This window comes from Pipistrellus hanaki (assembly GCF_964339955.1).
Source record: "Pipistrellus hanaki genome assembly, chromosome: 19".
Lineage (NCBI taxonomy): Eukaryota > Metazoa > Chordata > Mammalia > Chiroptera > Vespertilionidae > Pipistrellus > Pipistrellus hanaki.
The window spans coordinates 3459231-3483327 of NC_140521.1; the positions used below are offsets into that span (position 1 = coordinate 3459231).

A 24097-nucleotide genomic window follows, 5' to 3' on the forward strand; every position below is an offset into this window, starting at 1 on the left:
CTCCCTGTGTGCGACACTGTCCTTGGCCCACAAAGATGACAAGCCAGGGCGCACCCCGTTTCTACAACAATGAGAATATTTATTTTCTCCAGGCAGTAAAAATAACATTTTTCTCTCTTTTGTAAAAGTTAAGTACCATTACATTCCATTTTCTTAAATAACAAAACCCTAAAAATATATATTAAATTGTATACAGTGCGTCACACTTCATCTTATATTTTAAAATACATGATGTTTCTATTTTATTCTCAAAGTTGCATATTAAGAGCATATTTACAAATAAAGCCTTGTCATCCAAAGTCAAGATCCCCACGGGAAGGTGAGCCTGGGCGTGGGCAGGTCTGGACGCTGCGTGGCCCCTGCGGCGGCAGCGCCCGCCACGTGCTCCGGAAGACACCTTCTTTCTGAAGCAGAGTTGCCTCGGACTTTCCTCCACACCCCACTTCCGTCTCGAGGAGCATGCTGGGCTCACAAGACGGAAGCCTGTGCAATGGGCACCCCCTGGGTCTGCAGGCAGAGGGGGAGGCCCTTTCACCCCTGAGCCGGCCAGCCTGCAGGTTTGAGAAACACCCCACGCCAGGGCAGCTAAGCTGGGAGACCTGGCCAGGAGGTAGAAGAGTGAGGAAGGTAAACAAAGGCACCAGAGGAAACAAGTAAAAAGGTTAAAATTCCCAAGGTAGTAACAATAGCCGGCATCAAACGCCAAAGAGGAGATTTGCAACCCAAGAGGGTGCCAGCTGACTGGCTATGGAGTGGGAGACCTGGGGCGGCCTCGTCAGGCAGGGAGACGGGATCTCTGAGGCCGTCCGCTAAGTGCTGGTGAGGATTAAGTGCTCGGACGGGGTGCAGAGGCTTGGCGACAGCCTGCGTGCCCGCTGGTGCTGGGATGGCCTGGCCAGATCCTGGGCTGGGTCAGGCCGGCTCCTGCCTGAGCCGATGGCGGGGCGTGTGGTGAGTGAGGCCTTTCCCCACAGGTTCGGCCTGAGCTCCAGGACGGCGGCGCTCACTAGTGCTTTGATCTTTGTGGGTTTCTGGCTGATTGGAGTCTTGAGCCAGAGCCCAAACTTCAGAAGTTACAGCAATCACCTCACCTCGCCTATACCCTGTTCTGACATGGGGGTTGGGGTAGGTACCCGGGGTTCATTCCCACTCCTCTGCTCTGTACGCAGTGACACACGGGGAGAAAGAACACAGGGCACTGAGTGCCTCCTAGAGGGGCCAAAGGCACTGTGAGACACGGCGAAGGAAAGGGGAGGCAGCAAGAGAGCGGCCCCCCCCTCATGTTGGGACACCGCGGAGAGGCAGGGCCTGGGTACCACAGTGAACAGGATGAGGAGGGCACGCAGGTCCTGAGGCACCACTTGCAGCCTCCTCCATTCACCCTCCTCAGGGCAGAGGCTGTGGACCGGATGCTCTCAGAGCCACTGACCACGTGGTCCCCGGATCCCCTCCCCTTCCTCTTTCATCATCTTCGGCTGTGTGATCTGTGATGGGCTTTCCTCAGGGTCACCTTTCCCAATCACCTCCAGCCCTCCCTTTCTCTCTTCTAAAGCAGTGTCTTAGAAGGTCAAGTGCCTCCTGGAGGCACACCTCACTCTCTCTTTCTCAGCTGTTTACTTAGCCACAGGGACCCTCTGTGGGGTGCTGCCGACAGGCTCCAACCAAGACATGGCCGAGAAGATTTATGGCTCTTCCCCCAGGCTGTCCTGATGCTGGTTTTGGATTCCTGCGGCCCTCCCTGGGCAGTAAGTTGATTCTGGCGGCACTGGGCTGTTCCAGGTCCAGTCGGAAGGAGAGCACTGGGGCATCACCAGCGCTTCCAGGATCTCTGCGAAAGGGCTGATACTGCTACAGCTCAGACAACACACACATCAGCTTGGGGCTTGGCCCCTGTGACCAGCGGGTGAGGTGAGCAGGGTGGGCCAGTGGTCAGAGTGAGTCTTTGGCAGCTGCACTGCCTGCTGGCTGCGTGAATCCTTTGCCAAATTCCACATTCCCTTGGATGTGGGTCTATTCACAGCTCAGGGCCCTTTGTTACCACACACCTGACACTTGTGTTTGAGAAGAGATTCCTCAAAATCCAGGAATAGTTTGGAAGGAAGACTGCACATGCCAGTATATTTCCAGTGGTCCTTAAAGGGACAGACCTGTCTCCAGACCCCGGGTCTGCGGACAGCTGCTCCCGGGAAATGCGCCTTTTCAGATCAAAGCATGAAGACAGCACCAAGCAGATCCATGCTTGTGGTGGGTCTCACGTAGTGCCTGGAGCAGCGCCCCTGCCCCCCTGTGGACACATGGCCTCATTCCCCTCTGAAGGCCCTCTGCCTCCAGCTCCTACCATCTCTCCTGGTTGCCAAGTGTCACTTCTCCCTGTGGACACCTCCCAGCTGCCCTGTTTTCTGGCAGCAGCCAGTGTCAGATGGGTTGCCAATGTGGCAGAACCCCAGGAAGGGCCGCGGCAGGCAGTGGCTCAGGGACTTGGGGAGACGAGGCAAAGGGCTGCAAAGAGGGAACCTGGGAGGCCAGAGGTTTGACATGAATTGGGATCAGAAGACCTAATTCTCAGGCTGCCCAAGATTGGAAGGCCTTTTCTCATTCAGCGTCTGGAGAGCAAAGCCGAGTCAGCACCGAGCATGGGCCCTCTTTAGCGCTTTGGGATGCTAATACCCAGGAGTAGGGGACCAGGCCAACCCTCAAGAGAGCCTCAGAATTCCCTGCCTGGCCTTCTTCTAAACCATAAAGACCAGGAGAAAGTGATCTATGTGTGGGTAAAACAGAGAAGAAGCAAGCAAGACTCAAGGCACACTACACTTACCACCACCTGACAGTCATCTAGAATATACCTGAACCCAGTGCTGGACACAACCATCTTTGTCATCTCAGCCCCAGTGTCCTGACACCCCCATTCCTGGATCAGAGAGAGTCACACACTCACACACACACACACACACACACACACACACACACACACGAGGGCCAGACCCTGGGACTTTGAGTTTCTCTCCTAAGTGCAGCTGATGAAGCAGGACAAATCCAGGCTACGCCTGGCCCTGCAGCGGGGGCGCCCCTTCCCAGTCCATCGGCAGGCGCCTCTAAAGAGGCCAAGGGAGAGGCAGGGAAGCGTCCAGCAGCGGAAACCACGGGAGAGGTGGTCCCCCGTGGCCTTGAGCTCAGAGGAACCTCCTGTCCTGGGCACGGGGGAGCTTTTAGTCACTCACAAGAGGATTACGGTCATCGTGTTGACTCTGACCCTTGAGCTTCTTCTTAAAGATGGAAATCGAAGTAGAAGGCTTATAGAAAATGCTCCAAATTTCTCCTGATGTCCCTGGTTGACGACAATCCCTAAGGTCCCCTGAAGCAGGAACGCGATGTGATCTGTCAAACAAAAATAACGTAAGAGTTCTTCCTGACAAGACCAAACAACAAAGCAGACCAAACAACCATGAGAGACCTGTACCTATGAAACGGGGCGCTCGGTGAGGGGCGGTCACGGGAAAGGCCTAAGCGCGGCCTGCAGGGATCTGAGGACTATTGTGAGGGTGAAATGTGTCCTGTGGGGTGGGAATGCAGCGGGGCAGATTCCAGCTCGGGGTAACAAAGAACTTGCTAACTTGCAGAATTACTCAAATCTGGAAAGGGCTTTCCTGAAAGACTGAGTTTTCAAATTCTTTTTTTTTTTTTTTTTTTTTTAAATATAGAAGAATGCTTTCTTCACATTACATTTACCTAGTTAAAAGGGGACAAAGGCGGAACTACTCTGCAGGACTGGGTCTTGCCTCAGCACCAGTGCTGCATGGCAGGGAAGCTGCAGAGGGGCTCCAGGCTCAGGTAGGAGCCAGACGTGCACTTTAGGGCCACAGGGTGCCGCGAGCTGCTGGGCGCTATAGGAAGCCTCCTGCTCTCCTGCTGCTGTGGGAGACAAGTGGTCAGGACTGTGCCGAGAAGCTTCCAGAACATGTAAATTGTGACTTAAAAAAATAAAATAAAATAAAATAAAATAAAATAAAATATATATATAATATATATGGCATGTGAGTGGGCTCAGTAAACAATAATGACACTGTTTCCACTGAAAAATGTAAAGCGCAGTGTGCAGAGGCATGAGGCATGTGGGTGGTCCCAGTGTGACCAAGGGCAGCCTTCAGAGGGCACTGGAGGAGCCGTCACTTAATATATAAACGTCTGTGGCTGAGGGCTAGTGAGGAGGTAAGGGAAAAGTGGCTTTCACAGGACACCAACATTCAGGAAGGCCTTGAAATGCAGATAACCTATATATCAATTATATCTCAATAAAACTGAAAAAAAAAAAATACGGAGAGAGCTGGACTGGGAGCCACAGGGAAGACAGTAGAAATCTAGAAAAAAATTAGAAAAAGCCCCTCCCCCCCAAACATACGAACTTCAGTAGGCCCTTTCTTGGAAGGAAGAACTGCTAAACCTGAACAGCAAAATAAAGGAAGAAAATGTTTTTTTCACAAATGGTCAGAATTGAAGGACGAAGCTTCTTAAATAACTGGCTTAAAATGACTATTAAGCAATAGTTAATAAATGTTAGATTCTCTTCCTAAGAATGCTTTCCAGTTTCTAAAAGGCACTAGGAAATACGCATGGTACCATTCCAGCAATCTTTGTTCTTGCATCAAGATCTCTTCCAGGGCTAAAACACAGGGCAAAAAAATGAAAATTGTTGTTTTTTATGCCCAGGTTGTTTCAATCCCCCTTGAAACTGTATCATTTGGATACCGAGCAAACACAAGCACTCATCCTTAGTGAGATTTGTCCAGTTGTACATTTCACTCTCCAATGAGGAATGTCTACTGTCACATGTTTCCTAGGACTGAGGACTCTGGGGTCATGTTCTGGTATTACGCTTTTACCCACACAAACGAAGCCAGCAGAAAAGGAGCTCTGAGCCTTTGCCCCTGGAATTGGGCAGCTCTGTCGTACTCACCTGAATGTGACGTGCAGGAGGATCTTTGCTACAATGGCTGTGACTGTGAGGATGAGGAGAGTTGCCAGGCCATACACTGTCCATCCTGCAAAAGACAGGGCCCGTCAGACCTGTTTGAGCTCAGTTTTCAGAAGGAAGCCCTGAGGGAACACTGACCGCACAGAGATGCAGGTCTGGCCAAGGAGCTCCCTGCAGGTGGGAAAAGCCACCAAATGCAGCTAAGAGCCAGGCTGCAGGGAGTCCCCGCTTTCTGAGCACCTCGCCTGGCTTTAGAGCTCCCTCATGGAGAGAGGCAGGCAGTGTGGGCTAGTGAGGAAGTAAAGGAAAGATGCACTGGCCTCAGAGTCGAAAATGACGGTGCACATTCCGTCTCCATTACTGGATCCACTGTGCAACCACAAATGAGTTACATAGACTGTGGGCCTCAGTTTCTCACCCGAGGAATGAGATGTGTGACCTGTGAAATCCTATCTGATTCATAAACAAATGATGGGCAAGCACCAGAGAGGCTCTCTGCCCTGCCCTCCTCCGGAGGGTCCTGCGGGGGACCTGGAGCACAGTCTGGAAATCTCCAGGCTAGGTAATTGCCAGCAATACGCCGCAGCTCTGTCAGCTCCCAGAGGCCCCAATTTCCTTGGCAGAAAAGAGAGAACGCAAGTCTGTACCCAACCAAGTTAAACCACAAGACCATTACCCACTCTCTCTCCTCCTTCGTAACTTTTCTTCATAGCTCTTATCACTATCTCACTTTTTATTTTGCTTCTTGTCTTTTCTTCCAACTGGAGGGGAGATCTGTTTAGTTCATTGTATAGTCCAGTGCCTACAATAGCACCTGGTACCATTAAAGCACTTACGGATCTTTTGAACGAATGAATGAATAAGTAGAGCTCTTGAAATTGCCAATTTAGGGAGCAACAACTCGGGGTTCTAGAATATATTCTCAGTGTGAGAAAACACTGGATTAGCTGATTGATCATAATGTACAGAAGGCATAACACATGTTGTCTCTATGGCGGTGAGCACTTTTCCTTAAGAACTAAGGAGTCAAGCTAATGAGAACGTGTCCCTCAGTGGGCAGGACAAACATGGTGACAGAGCCAGGGCCCCAATCTGCCTTGGAATGAGAAACACCTAAGAGTACTTTGATTTTGTAACCGCCAAGGACACTGCCTTCAAGCTCTGTGGCTTCCACCCCCTTTGATGGTGTCTGGGAACTGCTACCTGGGACGGTCTGTGGTGGGTGGCTGGGGCTGGTGGTGATGACGTAGAGGACTTTGGAGGACCGGGCAGCGCTGATGCTGAGGTTCGCCTGCTCCGTGATCACCTCGGCCAAAGTCTGGTTGGCAGTGGGCCTCTCCTGCGGTGGTTCTTCTTTAACAGCTGGAAGATCAAAAGGAATTCACTGGGGAAAGCTGGTAAAGACAATGAAGAACAAGGGAGGAGGAGGCACTGGAGCTCCTGGTTATGTAGAAAGGTTGTTTTCTCTGATCCAGTTCTGGGTGTAATTCTCCCCACTGGCCTTCAAGCAGAACTTGCCAGGCCCTGGCCCCGAATAAGGCAGAAGGAATGCACTGTCAACTTCTAGTCATTTAACTGGTCTGTCTGTGGACATCACAGAATACTTTGTCATTTCCTACCTTTGTGCCCTTGCAGCTAAGGATCCTCTGCCTGGAAAGCCCTTGTCTTTCCTACCTACCGACCCAAATCCGACCTGTTCTTCAAGACTGTCCCAATGTGGGGTGGCCTCCTCCCTGTGACTCCCTGTAGCATAAACTGACTGAACTCTTCTTAAATGCCCTTGACATCTAGGACAAAGATGTCTTAGGTCTTAAGACACCCTGTGTTTCTCATGTGCTGGCAAAGATATGTGCCTGGAACACATGTGCCCACATTAGAGATGCAGAGAGGGGCCCCACCATGGAGGAGTTGAAGAAAGTTGGGACACCAATCTTCTGTGGTTGGCTGGGATCTGAGAGACAGGATGATGGACCAAATATCCTCCATCGAGCCTTCCGATTCTATCAGCCTCAGTTCTTTCTTTTGGTTGTTCTTTTAACCCTCCCATGGAAACTGTCATTAGGACTGCTAAAATGGCAAACATGACAGGTTTCACCTCTTTTCTGTATCATGAAACATACAAGTTCTGAAATGGGAGGTGGGGAAATCCGTAAGTTAACTCAGTAGCTCCTGACTAAGACCTCCCAGCAAGAACTGCCCAAGCTCCACAGGTCACAAGGGTGTGCAAGAAGAGCTGGAGACACACAGGGAAGTCTTACCTTGGTATAAGACAGCAAATCCCTGGGCCTGATTGATGCGATCAGAGAAGAAATAGAGAATGACAAAATCCAGGGAGACATTAAAGGACAAAGGTGGGCGGTTCCTTCCATTGAATCGGACCAGGACTTGGTGGGTGTAGCCATCCAGCAGCTCCACCATATCTGCTGAATCCCTGATGTCAAATAAGGTGAAGTTGAAGTGGATGTGGGAGGCCCCCGGAACCTGGATGGTCCAGTAGCAGACCCTCCCTGTGGCGTAGGTGTCAGGAAAGTCAGGGGAATAGACTACAGAAGTCATGGCCGAGTAATTCCCACCGCAGGCACCAACGAGAGCTGTGGGAGATAAAAGGACACGGCGCTCAGCCTGAGCTCAGCCACGGGGCTCATTTTCCAACCAGTTACAACCATTCTTCTGAACTTCTGAATGTGATCCAGTTTAGGATATTGTTTTTAGTCTAGAAAGCCAGACTGTCTTCTGTTTCAGGATCAAATCACCAAATGAATCACTTAAACCCTGAACAAATGACTGTGGAAGATTTTTTTTTTTTTTTCCCCCCAGGAGACCTTAGAATTAGAACACAGCACAGTGGTGTGGCCTAGGTGGGGGCCAGGCTGGAGTCAGAGAGTCTGGGTTTGGGACCAGCTGGGCCATGTGATCCTTCATTTCCAGGCCTCTCTCTTCTTTCAGTTTTGAGATTGGAGAGACCACCACCTGCTCCTGTATCACATGAATGTATGAGGACAGATGAGATGAAACAGTGGGCCCTCTTGGCAGGGAGGCACTCCGTGAGGTAAAGTCGTGAAAAAAAAAGGGCTTTACAACACGAGGGCAACCCTGATACCTTAGAGGATATATGCACAAGAACTGACTTTCTGCCTGGAGGAGACTTACTCAGGTCTGATCACTGTATTAGCACGTCTGATTTCTCTGGACTCTGTTTTGTTTTTTACACAGAGGAAGGGAGAGGGATAGAGTTAGAAACATCGATGGGAGAAAAACATCAATCAGCTGCCTCTTGCACACCCCCTACTGGGGATGTGCCCACAACCAAGGTACATGCCCTTGACCAGAATCGAACCTGGGACCCTTCAGTCAGCAGGCGCCAAACCGGTTAGGGCTGGACTCTGTTTTTGATTTGCAGGTTCCAGGAAGGGGATACAGCCACTTGACCGAATCTTAGGTGGTGAAGTGTAAACACGGTCCTGGAAGTGACCGTTCTTGAGAGGGAGTGTGTGGCTAGGATTTAAAAAGCTTTGGGGGCGTTCCACTTCCCTTTAGGATGTAGAAAGCAGTAAGAGGATGCTGCTTTCATCAAACAATGAAAAAAGCTCAAAACTTTTATCAACTTGTCAGAAAGCTGAGGTCTAAAGACAAAGGAAATTTAATTCTAAACAGTAAGAAGCCCCTCCAATGAGATTCAGACCACACAAAAGTGTTTCATCTTTGACAGAGCACAAGGAGAAGGTAGCCACCATAAAAGCAAGGAAGAAACAAGCAGCTAAATTTTTAACAAACCCCTACAGGTTGAATATGGGCTAGTCTCTCAGTTTGGAGCCCAGACACAACAGGAGTCTGCACGCACTTGCAGGCAATTCTGGTCAGGCCTCACCCAGCACCCACCAGAATCCCCCTCCCAAAGGAAGCAAAGCCTTAAGCTGCTGGGAGAGGGGCAGCAAAGCTTCTTGCTCCCAGAGCCAGGGTGGAAACAAAACCTGTTTGCCCTGGGGAGAGGGAGGAGGAAAGTCTCTCTTTCCTGTCAGAGCAACCAGGCACAGATCTGCTTTGGGGAAGAGCAGAGGCAAAAGCCACCGGCCCTGGGTTGCGCTGAGCCCAGGATTCTGCCCCAGTGAAAGCAGGGCACGAAACGCTCTCCCTCCCAAGAGCCGCCACAGATGCAAAGCAGTGCTTAGCTTCCGGGAGAGAGACGGGGTGCAGGAATGCTGGAAAGGTCCTCCCCTGAGCCCCAGGAACATGTCCTGCCTAAGTCTGAGGATGGACAGGAGGACCAAGACATCCACCGACCCCCAGACCTCACAGAGCATAGCACCAAGCCACAGGCATCAGCAGTCTACCGCTGAGGGAGGGGAAGACCCTGGATGGCACAGGCATGGAGAAGCTGCTCAAAGCTGAGGGTGGGACAGGAACACTGAGGAAGCCCACGGGAATCCCAGGCTCCACACTAAGCTCAGGAAACAGCAGCTCATCACTGAAGGGATCTGAAACCTGATGTGCATGGAAGACAATGACAGAAGCAAGAAAATCCACACCCAGCTCACCACTGACAGAAAGGCTCAGTCCCCACACTGCGCAGGCCTGCCCTTTTCCAGGGTAAGTTCTATGGACCTCAGCCTCTGCTGTTGTTTTGCACATCGTGTATGGCATTCAATAAAATATTACAACACACACATAAAAGCAAGCAAAAAAGAGAGGGGAAAAGACTAATTGTCAAGAGATAAAACATCTGATATATAAAATTCATTTTAGGATTGCAACATAATATTTAATTTATGTAGCAAACCTAAAATGAATATAATGTCAATCACCTCCCAATATTTCAAGAAGAGAAAACAATCTCTAGAACCAGACCCAATAATGCCCCAGACATTAGAACTACCACAGACTACATGATTAATACAGAAAAGACCTAGTGGGAAAGATGGACCATATGCTTGAACAGACTGAAAATTTTAGCAGAGATATGAAAACTATATAAAAGAGTCAAATGTAAATGTTAGAAATAAAAGAAACAATTATCAGAAATAAATCCCTTTGATAAGCTTATTAACAGACTATACAAAATTGAGGAAAGAATAAAATAATTTGAAAATAGGTCAATAGAAATTATCCAAAATGAAACAGAGAAAAGAATAAAGTGAAAAAAGCAAAAATAGCACCCAACAGCTGTGGGATAATATCAAATGGTCTAATAATATGTAATTGGAGTCCCAGAAAGAAAAGAAAAAGAGAACAAGGCAGAAGAAATATTTGCAGAAAAAATAAATGGCTAAGAATGCTCCAAGGTCAATGAAAAGTAATCTAAGAATCTCACCAAACTCCAAGCAAGTAAATTAATAAATAAACATTAAAAAATACCTAGACATATCATAGCTAATGCTGAAAACAGAAACAAAGACAAATCCCTAAAAGCAGGCAGAAGGGAAAAGCCTAAAAACAGTGGAACAAAGTTGGAGCGGACATCTCGAGAATCAATGCAAGCCACAGACAAAGAAGAAATATTTTTTTAAGTACTAGAAGAAGGAAACCTGTCAGTACAGAATTTAATATCCAGCACCTTCCAGTGCACGGGACGATGCTCCAATCAACCGGGCCACACCAGCCAGAGAAAGAGGATCTTTTAGAAAAACAAACAAGAGAGGCCCTGGCCAAGTAGCTCGGGTGGTTAGAGCATAACTCTGATATGCCAAGGTTGTGGCATTGATCCGGTCAGGGCACACACAAGTAACCAATGAATGCATAAATAAGTGGAACAACAAACTGATGTTTCTCTCTCTCCTTTCCTTTTCTCTCTAAAATAACAGATTTAAACACACACACACACACACACACACACACACACACACACACGAGGATCTTAAAGCTGATACTGAGTAGTTATTTGTTTGCATCAAATTAGAAAGGTCATCTTCTCTAGGTTGTCTAAGTGTCTCCCAATAGGCCATGTCTCTCAAGCACATGACACACTGTCATTAATTACTTGTTAAATGGATGTCTTCCTCTCTAGGACAGGAGCTAAGTCTTCTTGTTCAGCGTTCTATGGCAGGGCCTGGTCAGTGCCTGGCCTGCAGTAGGTGCTTACCAAGTATCGCCACATGAATAAAATAATACATGGAGAGAAGTGGGGGGCAGGCTTGTTCTCTTGGCCCGACAGTTCCCGTGTCTTCAACAGTAACGGGCACAAGGCATACTCACTGTCAAAGAGGATGATCCGGCCATCGCCACCACAGAGCTGGGTTTGATCCCCGAAGCAGACGCTGTTGCACTCAGTACTGGCTACCTCCCCATACTTCCAGTAATCCGGGTTGTTTCCGCAGAAGCAAGCATAGCCTGACTCCATCCCAGCAAACTGCCACAACAGAGAAGCAGGACTTGGTGTCAATCAGGGATGTCAAGTGAACGGAAGGATCCTGGCAAGGTTGGTCCCAAGAAAGCAACCAGCCTCATTTTCCCAGCCCACCCTTCCCCTGGGACCTCTCCTTGTCCCATTCTTACAACAGGTCATTACACACCGAGGGAGGGAAGAGGAAGAAAGAAAAAGGGAAGGAAGGAAATTAAACAACTTAATTTTCTTATTTTTTTGATATAGCATTATTGAATCTTAATGGCCAATGAATGAATTTCAGATAGAGGAATGGATAGGAAGAAAAGAAAATATTTTGGACTCGTGTCCAGGCTGGGCCCCTAAATTTATCAAGGAAGCAAGAACTACCTTGGTTTATTCCCAGATCACCCACAGAGCCAGAGATGTTCCTGCTCATAGCATACACGAGCACAAGGAAATATATAACTCTGTCAGAAGTCAAACAGGGATGCAGATATTGGGGTTTTCCGGTCTTTGGACAAGAGAACTACCTCATACTCCTCATTCCCAAGCCCACTCTTCCTCCAACGTCTCCTTGGCAGAAAAATAGAGTTTGTATGGCTTCACAGGTTATATTTCAAAAACGTATATATTATATATTTTCAAGTTATTTTTACATCTCTACCTGTTTCTATAGGTAGATAGCCAGAGAGCAGTTACCTTGAACCTCTGGCTCCGACAAAAGCTGATGCAGGTTTGTATGGTGAGTTTGTTAGATGTTTTACTGGCGCCAGTTAGAGGAGGTGGGTTTCCATGATCCTTGTAGCAGCCAAGGTTTCCAGGCACTGGAGGAAAAGGAAAACAAAAAAATTTCACAACATCTGGCTGTGAAACAACAAGAAGGAAAAGTGTTCGGTGCCAGGTACTTTCATCTCAGCCAGCATTTCCACTCCTAAGGCACGATAAATAACAAGCAACAAACTTCAAAAATGGAAGCCTACTGTCTTCTGCTAAATGCCGTGCTTTTGTTTTATTTTGAAGAGTATGTGAGGCCCCTATACCTAACCCTAAGAATTTTTTTTTACCTGTTCACTATTGATAGAATTTAGTACTGAAGAGAACTAGAAATACTTCCCTAGAAATAGAAGCTACAATATATAAATTGTTCCAGAATCACTAGAGCGGGAAAATCCCTAGAAAGCCTATTGTCCTGTGCCTTGTGTCTCCCCTTGTTCTTTAAAAAGCTCCACAAATGGGTCACTACGTTTTGGGGTAATTTGTTACACAGAAAGAGTTAACTAATCCACCTATATAATACTCACTAAATATATGTTTATTGAATGAAGGAATTAATTTATTGTGGCCCATGCGCAAATCAACATCTGTGTTATTAATTTACGAATCACTCCACTATCATATGAAGCTCTTCCCTTCTTTCTCTATTTGGTTCCTCACAGCTTATAGAACTGAGTTATCATAAGACATGAATGAGTCCTAGAAGCACCTTTAGGCCAGTTAAGAGTGATATGTTTTCAACTCCACAGTAAGCTACAAAGACTCTTAGAAAGCACTTTTCCTTTATGTTTAAGGCTGGAAAACAGCATGGTCCAGTTTAATAAGCTTTCTATCCACATTAGTCTTCTGACATCTAAAAATATACACATATGTATATATGTACACACACACACATACACACACACACTTAATTTCTGCCATCATCTACCTCTCACCAGCTCATTTTGAATTGGCAGGAAGTATCTCTGCTAACCCAAAAAGTCACCCTTCCCCCTCTAAGCCAAGTGGTTACCCTTCTTCTTTACGTCACATATGGTTCAAATATAACAAATGTGGCTCACCACACAAATGCTAAAGTGCATCTTTCGGAAACAAACCGAGTCTCTATAGTAGCAAATGTAAACAGAAAAACTCTGGGCAGTAGAAGCCTGGTGTTCAGGGGGCCTGGCTTGGGAATGGCTGGGTTTTAGAGTTTAAACAAATGCAGTGAGTCAAGCCTGGTGTTCAGGGGGCCTGGCTTGGGAATGGCTGGGTTTTAGAGTTTAAACAAATGCAGTGAGTCAAGCATCTCTAGCAGGGAGCGTATCACATAAGCCAAGTTAAAGGGACCTCGCATATGGAAACCCAAGCCATGCACTTAATGATTCTTAGTAAGAACTACTTGATCATGATCATTCTGGTCATTTACTTTGATTTTTGTCTCATTTAGTCCATTATGCTCACCAGTAAGCATGTTATTAGGTATTAGTTATAGAGAGCCCAAGGCGCATAACCATAAATGTGAAGATTAGTCACAAACAAGGCCATGGGTTGCATTAATGCAGCTGGAACCTATTCTCAACAATTTGGCGAGCAAATCCAGGCAGCTCATGTTCCACTGGAGCAGTGAGGCCCCAAAGCACATCCTGAGGCGGATCACTGGGAATCGGATCACAGCACGTTGTTACTCCATCCATCTGAGTGTCAATGGCCTGAGGTATCACCCTTGCCATCCAAGTTAATCACTTGCTGGACACTGTCAATTCTACCAGACATCTGTCCATGTCTCTCTATCCCACTGCCACTTCCCCAGTTTGGAACACCTTCTCCTCCCTCTTAGACTGCTGCTTCTGCCTCCTCTTCCACCCCCGTTTCTAGGCTCACCCTACTCTAATTCGTCAATTGCTGATCTGTAACAACATGAACTTAAAGCGAGTAACCGTGGGTTTTGAGACCTGCCTGCTCACTGTCCTCTTTGGTGACCTAGAAATAGCATTTTAGAAAACTGAGTTTATCACGAAGGTTACCTTTAACACTTAGACACCAACCTAGAGCCGAACAGCCAAAGCCAGTCCTGAAGAGCGGAACCCACCCAAGAGCCAAGCCCAGACCTGAATAGCTGTAGCCAGTCCCGAAGGGCGGAGCCTCGTTTTTTCCAAGTTCAGTTTTATCAACAGTAGAATGAGGAACAATACAAGCCTCAAGGGAGAATGAAAAGAAGATAATGTAAATGAAGTAAACACTACAAGACCTGGCAAGAGAGTATGTGCTGAATAAATAGTGCTTGTTATCATTATATGGAATAAAGCTTTCATCATTCACTACACAAACAGGAACAACTTGCTTCGTAATAGAAACATAAAACAGCGTTGAATTAAAAGACACAAATCAAAGGCAGCCACCTCAGAAAACTGGGTTTGATTCCAGGCATTCAAATGTTCATCTCTTACATTTGTCTGGCTAGCATACAGTGTGCTTTCATGTAAGCATCTTGCATGAGACCCTTAGCCCTCAGGAAGGCAGGACAGGTGAAGTCATTGCTGCGTGACAGAGAAGAAACCAGTGAGGTTAAGGGTTTTGGGGTTGAAGGGGGGGGCTACAAGATGGAAATGGAGAGCAGAGTGGCGCTCTAGGGGCGCCGATTCTCACACCATGGTTGGTGTTTTGTTTTTGTTTTTTTCTGGTGTCCCTGGCCCTTTTTCTGATAGGCCCAGTCTGGGGAGCAAAATGAAAATGACTCCCTGAGATTAAAGATAGAATTCTCAAACACATTAGTCCCTCAACGCTCTGTGCACAAGGCCAGCCTCTGAAACATGCAGCCTCCACGTGGTGCCACTGCCCTCTGAGTCGCACTGGAAACTGTGGCTCCACGTCTCCCCGGAGAAGACGCGTCATGGAGCCTTCAAAAGCATTACTGGTCAACTGAGTGGATTTCCAGGCTGTAACCCACCCTCAGCTCTTCCCAGAAGTAGGAGGAAAACGCCATTTGAAAAAGGATATTTGTTCTCAAATTCCTTTTCATTTCCAAGACCACTTTAAAGTCCTGTGGCTCAGTCATGCATTTTTCGTCTTACCAAAGAGGCCTCATCACTTTCAATTTTTAAAAAATCATCTTAAGATACACACGAACCCCTTGTTTATCATAGCTGATGCTTTAAAACTCAGGACGGTTCATTACCAACATTCTCTTCAGATGGTCAGAGCTCCTGACTGATACTGGGTTTAGAGGTGGCTGAGGGAGAGCGCCCTCTGCTCAGATTAACCCAGGAGCTACTGTCCTTTGACTGTCACCAGGGTCTGGTAGGAAGCAACCAGGCAGGCTTACTCAGCACCTGCTACGCTCGGATGTAACAGGGGCCTCCCTGGGAAGGTGCTGCAGGCATCTCCATGGGCTTCCACAGCTGAAGCCCGCCCATTGCCCACGCGCCTTCTCAGAGATCCTGCTGTTGTTGGGGACAGGCTATAGGACCCACGCCTTTGGCCACGGCTTACTCCCACTTGGGGCCACCAGATTTCTCCCCCAGGAAGCTGGAACTGGGATTCCAGTTAATGAATTGTAGGCACTGATTGATAGGGTTCTGTCAAGTGGCAGTAAAGGCGACCAGCCACGTTTGAGGCATGAGTTGATGGGTGAGCTGATTTTTCTGAGTCTATGCCTTGAGAGGACAGGTAGCTTCTGCTTCCTCTTCCTTGGAAGCAAGCTACCACAGAAGGGGTCTGACTGTGCTGCGGAAAAGCACGGTCACCCAGGGAGGATCCGGAAGCCATCCTCAATGTCCTGGCCGCAGCAGAGCACCCAGCTGACTGCGGCCACCTGATGGAACCCATAGGAGAGAGGCAGAGGAACAGCCTGGCCGAAACTCAGCCAACCCACAGGATCAGGAGAGATGATAAGCTGCTGTTGTTTTAAGCCACTAGGGTTTGGGGGTGGCTTGTTAGGCAGTAACAGACACCTTCTTGACAAAAGGTCAGTCCAAGTTCAAGAGGAATGATACAGCTGCGTCTCTGGGAAGAAGAGCTGAGTTTGTTGACTGGAACTTTTTCGCAGGGACACCACAAATACCCCAGGCAACGAACCACAGGGCCATCTTTTACTTTTTCTGCTGGTTCATCCCTTATATAGTGCCCTTGTCATCAAGTTCAGTCTTCTTCCTAAACGCATCTTGGATTTAACCCTTCCTGGCTTATCTCACTGCTACTATCATTGCTCAGGCCTATATCCCCTGGATTTAGAAATCTATACCCATCCTCTCTTCCCCAAACTTCCTTCCCCTGATCCACCCTATAAATGTACTCTGGTTCAACTTCCTGAACTAGGGCCTTCACTGTGTCAGTTTCCCTCGAATCAACTCTGACTTTCAAGGTCTGATCTGGCTCCTCTCTGTGCACTCTGCTACTTGGGCAGCTCGGTTCCCGAACCACAAGCACACCAATCCTGTGACCTTCCTCCACGTCTCTGTCACAGCCTTTCTCCATCTGCCTTTCTCCAGGAGGATGCCTCCCATTTCCACAGCCCATCCTGGGCCCTTTCATCTTCAAAAACTCCCAGCACACTAACTCATAATTCAAACTTATTTATATAACTGGCGGGCTGGTGTCCAATTTTCTCCTATGTTTATAACTCAGATTCCTAATTACATCATAAGATTGAGGGCAGGGACTATTTCTTATGTTTACATATATTCCTTACAGGCAAGTGCTGGTGTAAAGATGTTCAGTAAAATCATCCTTAATGATCTACATGAGTTTCCCTTTTTAAGTGATTAGTATGCTTTACACAACTGCTTTAGAACTTCTTAGAAATACAGTATAAATCTGTCACTGAGGAAAATGTCCATTTGGTTCAGAAAGCCAATGCTTTTTAACAGAAAGTTAAATAATGTCCACTGCCAAAAGCAAAGGCTAACTGAGTAGATGCCCTATCTGAGAACGGCATTGTAGGGACAAATGCAGGACCTCTCGTGTTCCCTGAGTGCGATGCCACCAGAGGCTGAGGCGTGCTCCTGAGCCCCCTGGTCAGTCAGGAATAAAAGGAATGGCCAGAAATAACACGCAGGTTAGGAATGACCCATTTAGGCTGACACACTCCAGGGGGAGACTTTCCTTGGGGGAAGGCAGAGGCCACCACAATACCTGCCAGGACTTCCATGCCTACCATGGGCTGAAATCTGAGGACTGTGTATATTTTACTCCTTAATCTTCAAAACAACCCTGGAAGGCATGGATGAAGAAACCAAGGCCCAGGGGAGAGTCGTTTTGCCATAAACTATTAAATGAGTAGTGATTCAAACCTAAGCTGGTGTGACTCTCAAGTCCATATACTTTTTACTAGTTTTCGTTTTCTTATTGGAAGACACATGATTTCACATCATCAAGAATCCTTGTGAGCACCTGGTACGGCCTCCACTGTGCTAAGTGTTGTGGAAAATTGTTAATATGGCCTGACGAGGGAAAGCCCCCATAAATCCCATTAGCACCCCTCCATAAATAACATGCAACCCAAATAAAATGAGGGTGCCTGCTATGTAAATACAGCTTTAAAAAAAATCCTTCAGTCCCCCTTTCTGCCTTAAGCCTCTCCTTCACAGAAATTCCAGAGATAGCCCTGCTCCTATCTTGGAAAATTTTAATCTAGTTGGGAAAACAAAACTACTCTTATAAAGCAAGAATAAACAACAACTAAACAAACAAACAGGATTCTGACAAGGCTAACTTGGGCAGTCTAAAGGGTTCAATGAAAACCATTATGTAATTGTAATAGAGAGGTGAAAAAAATTAGTATGCATAATTTATATTATTAACGTGCACTTCAGTATTGCTTTGGCCATGGCCTAAGTTTGAGGTTTTGCTTTAGCTGAACAGTGTTAACGATGCAGAGACGCTGTGTTTGTTTCCAGATGAGCTGCAGCTCATACAAGGAAGACATGGAGAGACCTCGGGGCCTGGACAAGGCTGCCTGATGCTGGGTTTCATGCAAAGGCTCCCACTCCGGGAGCCCGCTCCCAGCTGAGAACAGCTGCGCGGGGAACACCCGCGGAGACGGTCCAGCATTTACAGAGCCGCTCTGCTGTGCAACAAATGCTTCCCGGATACCACTGCAGCCTGCCTCACTCCTGGGGCTTGGGATTTCCCAAACCCAAAGGAGAAAAGAAAATGACTTAGAGCTAACAGCTTGAACTGCAGACCCTCTGTCGCCACTGAGTTAATCCTCTGGTTTCCACAATGTCAAAAAGGCAATCTTAATAATTCGGCATACTATCAGAATTTCAAACTCTTAATTCCCAAACAATCCACAAAGAATATTCTCAGGAATGACCTCAACAGTAGCCTGGATCCATCCCAGAGTCCCTTTTCTTCACAGGAATAAAAGAAATGGGGCTTTTCTCGAGTACTGGAAAGAAAGGGCACTGGTCTTGCCATTAGGAATCCTAGATTCCAATCCCGTTTGGCTCAGAGCGTAATCTTCACCAAATCACTTAACTACTCTAGCCTCACTTTCTCATTTGAACAGTGGGCCATGGGTGGTTGGAAGAGGACATACCACTTGCTTCATAGGACTGTTGAAAAAAGATAAGTAAGATAATGTGAATATAAATGCTTTGTACACAGTAGGTACTCACTAATAGCTAAAATAAAAGCTAAAACATACTAAAAATCAGTGTTGACATTAAGATGCCGAAAATGCTGACAGAAACAAAACATTCCCTATAACTGAGAGACCGCCGTGACCACCACTACCAAAGTGCCCTTGGCTTTTTACCCAAACTCTGAACATAGCTTTAAAAACTCTTAGTAGGATGACAATTGGAAGTTTTCAAATCCTGGTTTTGGGGCTGCATTTTTGTAAGGAACAACAGATCTGTTTTAACGAAGGTCAGGGTGTTATTTAATTAAAAGGAACTTGAGCCTGTGAGGTCACTGGCTGAGACTGACAAGAGGTCCCATACTGCCCAGGTGCTAGCACTGGCATCCTGGCAGGGCTGGCCTGTGACTGATACAATTACTTGAGAAAGTCTCCCAGATTAAGAGGGAGAAGCCTTGCCCTAAATTCCTAATATGGAGATTTAAGAAATTATAGTCTCCTGATACTCCACACTCTCCTCAGCCTCATCACCATCTTCCTGGGTCAAGTCCAAGCTCCGAATCCAGACTATAAGACCTCCGTCATCTGGCCCCACCTAATTCTTCTCAGACCTCATCTCCTGCCTTCCTTCTCAGCAACACTGGCTTTACTTGGGCATTCGAGTGGGTGTGCGTGTGCCCACAAACTGTCCCCTCTGCCTCCAATGCCCTCTCTGCTCCACCTGACCCCACCATCTAGAACTCAGCTACCAAAAAGCGTGGCCCTGCAGCTCCTGCATCCAGGGGCCTGTTAGAATGTCCCTCAAGCAGTGAAATAAGTGGGAATTAGAATGGTGAGGAAGGTTTTTTACAAAAGAGAGAGATGCAAACGACAGATTTTAAGCCAGATGATTCCTCCCCACAATAGTCAAACCAGCAGGACTTACAGACTTAGAGTGGATTCTAGAGGGATGATAAATCTGATAATGTTGGAATCTGCTTTTAAAACTCTGTATTTCTTTAGCCTGCACTAAAAACTCGGGGATTCTGAGAAACACCTCGGCAGAAGTGGTCTGAAGAGCAAATCCAATTACCGCAGAGTGTGCTCCTTGTAACGGTAAGTTCTGATCCGCGCTCTGAAGGTCAAGAGCACAGTTCACATTTCTCTGTGCCCCCTTTTGAGTCACACTCCATCTCTGCCTCCCTGCTCGTTTTAGCTCTCCATGTAACACGCCGAGGGGCAGAGATTCCGGTCTTCGCACAATGGCCGGCCATTCAACCACACTCTGCTTTGTCCGTAAACATTCACTCCCCCTGGCTCCTGCTGGGTCTGTTATATTCAGATATGAACTTTCCAGGAGTCTGATCATGTCACAGGCCTTTTCCTGTGTGACAAGTTCAGTGCTAATCATGAACAGTGGGGCTTCACACAGAGGGTTAGTATTATTCATGAGAATTATGACTCCACATCCAGAAATAGGGCGAAAATGGCCTAAAATAGGCAGGCATGTACTCAGTTGAGTCCACTAAGGCAATTACTAAGGTCTCTTGCTGCAAATATCACAGGAGTCTTTCTCAACAATGCTAATCAGACACACGCGATGCACAATGTTCTGCCAGACTCAAGGTTTGAGTCTCAGCTTGGTGGGGAGCCCTGGTGCCCACAGGGTGAATGTAAGGCTTTTCCAAGGCGCTCCCAACCCCCTCAAACTAGGTACTGCCCGGTGCTTATTTCAAATTTCTGTAAGTCTCCCTCCCCAGACCATTTCAAGGCCAGCATGAGGAGCTTTGAGAGCGTTATCAAAGGGCCATACAAAAAGGAAATGATATTAAATTTTCCTTTTTTTGGAGCAACAAATATTGAACTAGGTGGCTTGTACCATTTGTGCTCTCATTTTCTCTTCTAAACCTTAGTTTCAGTGACCACATTGAGTCAGCTCCCATCGGCCCAAATTATATTTTATAAATGCAAGCTGAGGATTATCTTTCCGAACAAAGTGCCCAGATTGAAAGCCCCTCTTCGCCATTCCTGAGGGAATGACACAGGCTGGTACTAAAAGACCATCTTTGTGCCGAACAAACGAACCGAGGAAAATCTGTTTTCCTCTCCTCCTGTCCCTTTCTTCTTTACATAACTAGGGCCAAATGAGATGTTTTTCATTTTAAAAATTTGATTAAGCAGACTGAGCAAAAGCCCTTTCTTCTGGTCTTTACTGTTCTCAACTCCGGGACTGAATCAAGACATACGCACGTTGGAAGGATAGTGAAACCAGAGCCTAGCCGCCCAGCAGGGTGACGTTTGGAAGTTTAACTAATGGAAGGTGAGCACTGGGCCCGCAGCACCAATCTAGGGGCCACCCTTTCCCCCGAGGCATCAGAACCTGGACGGCTGCAGTGAGCATGAGTGTGGGGGTCCCAGGTTCCATGCAAACCACCATATCACTCTATATACACAGGCTCCTGACCTGAGGAAGGAAGCAGGCCAATGAGCAGGTTTAAATAACAAGAAAGAATGATTATAAATGAGCTGTCCTGTTTCAGCTCTAGGAACCGAGAAACCCTGCCCCTTTGGCATATTTAAGAAGATATTATCAACACTACAATCGGAATCTCCTTATAGTACTATGTTTAGTTTTGGTTTCTGTACTTGAAATCTTTCTAGAATATTTTCTACTTTGTTTTAAAGTATCTTTCTAAGGTTCTCTGCCACATCTTATACTTCCTGAGGGTCAGGGTATCTTCCTGCCTTTGTATCTTGGATATCATCAACACTAATTATAGGAATAAAGGAGCGAAACAGTTAGAAAACAGGCCTCCTAGTAAAAGATGTTTTGGATTTGTTTTTTGGTAGTAGAAAGGGACAAGTTGTAAGTTTTCATAAAAACAACAGGACCTCTAAATGCTAACATGAGAGAAAAGTCTATCCCGTTGGCTTTGGAAGGTATCTAATTAGATATTTACTGGATATCATGTTTCAGGGAACACAGCACATTAAATCCAAATAATAAGTAGTGTCATAACTTAGTTTCACTATCTTTATTCATTCTAAAAAAAAAATTCATTCACAAAAGTACAAGGTACATTCCCTGAGCTTGCTTCTGAGCCATTGTTGCCATCTCTACCATGAAAGAATAAGCATGAGGAAATTGAGTAGAAGTAAAAATTCCGGTTGAGTTTATCCATCAAGGAAATGGGATCCCGAGGGAACTAGGCATCCCCATTTCTGAAAAGCTCACCAAGAGAAGCAAAAATCCCCAGGCCAGGATGGCTTCTCCCTTCACCGGTTTCATGAAATCCAGTGACCTGAACTGGCTGCTCTCCAGGAGCAGCCTTCACTGCACCCTCAGTGTTCAGTGTCCTGAACCTGCAGGGGTGTGTGAGGGTCCTGAACCTGCAGGGGGGTATGAGGGTCTTACTCTGGCAGGCAGGTATCTCGCAGTACTTCCAGTAGACGCCGTCCTCCTGCTCTGCCACGTAGCACCAGGGGCTCACATCTCCATCCGGGTTTCTGTTGGGGAAAAGAACAGTCCGGTAACATTTTTGTCATTTGAAGTCAACAGGTTCATTGCTTTTCAGTTTTACCAAAAAGAAGCGTTTCAGCTTCTGTTATTTTCCAGAACTGGAAGGTACCTCAATGCTACCTCTTATGAAGAAAAAATTGGTAATACTTCCTCCTCCAACATACATTTCAGAGTATGGGAGCAGGAGGAGTTGGGGGGTGAGCAAAGGTGATATATATATTTACACAAAGTCACTACAGTGTAACCGGGACAACTGACCACTGAACAAATCTTGACAAACAGCACTGTCTAAACAGGTGCTCCCTCGATACTGTGGATAAGAATGTGAAGGACGCAAACAGTCAGGATGGCAATTTGGTAATTAAGAGTCAAAACCCCTCAAAATATGCAAACCCCCTTTACTTGGCAATTTCTCCTTTAGTACTTTATTCTAAGGAAATCTTTACTTATAAAGATACTCACCACAGCATTTTTATAATACAAAAAAGTTAGAAACTGGTTAAATAAGTATGTTATAGCCATATAAAGGAATGCTAGGCAGCTCATTAAAATGTGGTGTAGAGACACACTTTACTAACATGGAAAATTTACATATCATAATCTCCATTGACGAGCTTTCACCAGGATCAGTCTGGTCAACTTATGTTTTATAGAAATGGGTCCTTGGGGTAGTGAACACAATACAACATACAGATGATGTATTGTAGAACTGTAACCCTGAAACCGATATAATTTTATTAACCAATGTCACCCCAATAAGTTCAATGTAAAAAATGGGTCCTATTCTTATCTTTAAACATGAATTTCTTAGCGAATTCTGAAGAAAACTAGGCCAAAGGGTTTCAATCGGAACCTAAAATCCTGTAATCCTGGTACCAACTTCTGATAATAGCAGTAATATTTTTAAAAAAATTAACTTCACATTTCTAAACGAATGGCTCAGAATGAATGCCGTTCAGGGCATGCAACTCAGAGACGCCATGACAATAACGGGCAACACTGCCAGAACGAGAACAAAAAAGGGCAGGGTCCCTGGACACACAGAAAAGTCCTCTCTTCACTGCTTTCCCAGCTCCCTTTCTTTAGACTCACAACGCTGGAAACCTGACACTCTGGTGAGGCCGGAAACGGGCATAAAGACCCAACAGCCGGAGCTTTGGAGCAACCCCTATCAGGCTCAGAGGGATAAGTCTATTGTGTGGCCCAGAAGATAAGCCGCCCTGAAGCACAAAGGGTCCTTTTATTTTCTGTGCCCAAAGGCAGGTGCCAGCGCCAATTCTGCTCTTCCCCGGCTCTCTGTCTTCCCTCTAATCCAGAGAGGCCGAGCCCAGAAAAGTGCGTTCCCATCACTCGCCATCTCACAGACATCTCAACTGTGATGGGTCTGGAAACATCACACAAGACAAACAGTGTCGGATGTCAGCTGGGAAATCAAAGCAGGAGGACTTGCACAAAGCCCCGCTTTAGAAAGTATTTCACTGTCATTTTCCTCCCTCTATTCAGCGCTCAGCTTTGATGTAGTATTTGGTAAAGACCTTAGAAAAACAACTGTTTGTTATCAATGTCAAAATCATTCTGAAAAGCATCAGAATAGCTTCATAAAGAACAAGCAAATTCATCTTTGACTTCACTGCAGTGCTAAAAGCAAAAGGCCCAGACTCTCTGATGTGATAACAATCAACAACCTCAGCCCCTCTTTTTTGAAGTATACACTGGGAGAGCAGGTCAGGGACATTCCAGCAAGTCATCGCAGGGAGGGCTGCAGCGGCCAGGCTGAGGAAGGCGATCTCCCTGGCTCTCTTAATGAATACTTCCTAGTGCGTGTCTGGGAGCCTGTAACGAGAACGGGGTGCTAATCTATGAAAAAAGATTTCCCCCCCCCCATCTGAATGAAACCTAATTGGAAATTTCAAATTTGCCTTAAAGTCAGACTTAGAAACAGGGGCTCTTCTGAGAAGACTTGCGTATAGAAAG

The 24097-nt window shown here is 46.6% G+C and overlaps 1 protein-coding gene across 2 annotated transcripts in view; it reads right to left on the minus strand.

Moving 5' to 3' along the window:
* Nucleotides 1-55: 55 nt before the first annotated feature.
* KREMEN1 (kringle containing transmembrane protein 1) overlaps nucleotides 56-24097 on the minus strand; it is a 39981-nt gene continuing 15939 nt past the window's right edge. Inside the window, exons 3-9 of one of the 2 annotated variants that reach the window (XM_084867323.1) lie at nucleotides 22019-22110; nucleotides 11988-12112; nucleotides 11159-11312; nucleotides 7228-7560; nucleotides 6173-6331; nucleotides 4952-5036; nucleotides 56-3375 (exon numbers count right to left, since the gene is read on the minus strand). In XM_084867323.1, the coding sequence (XP_084723449.1) occupies nucleotides 3207-3375; nucleotides 4952-5036; nucleotides 6173-6331; nucleotides 7228-7560; nucleotides 11159-11312; nucleotides 11988-12112; nucleotides 22019-22110 (1117 nt within the window). In that variant the 3' untranslated portion in view covers nucleotides 56-3206. Of the gene's footprint in view, nucleotides 3376-4951; nucleotides 5037-6169; nucleotides 6332-7227; nucleotides 7561-11158; nucleotides 11313-11987; nucleotides 12113-22018; nucleotides 22111-24097 lie in introns of both variants that reach the window. The other variant, XM_084867322.1, reaches the window with a different exon arrangement.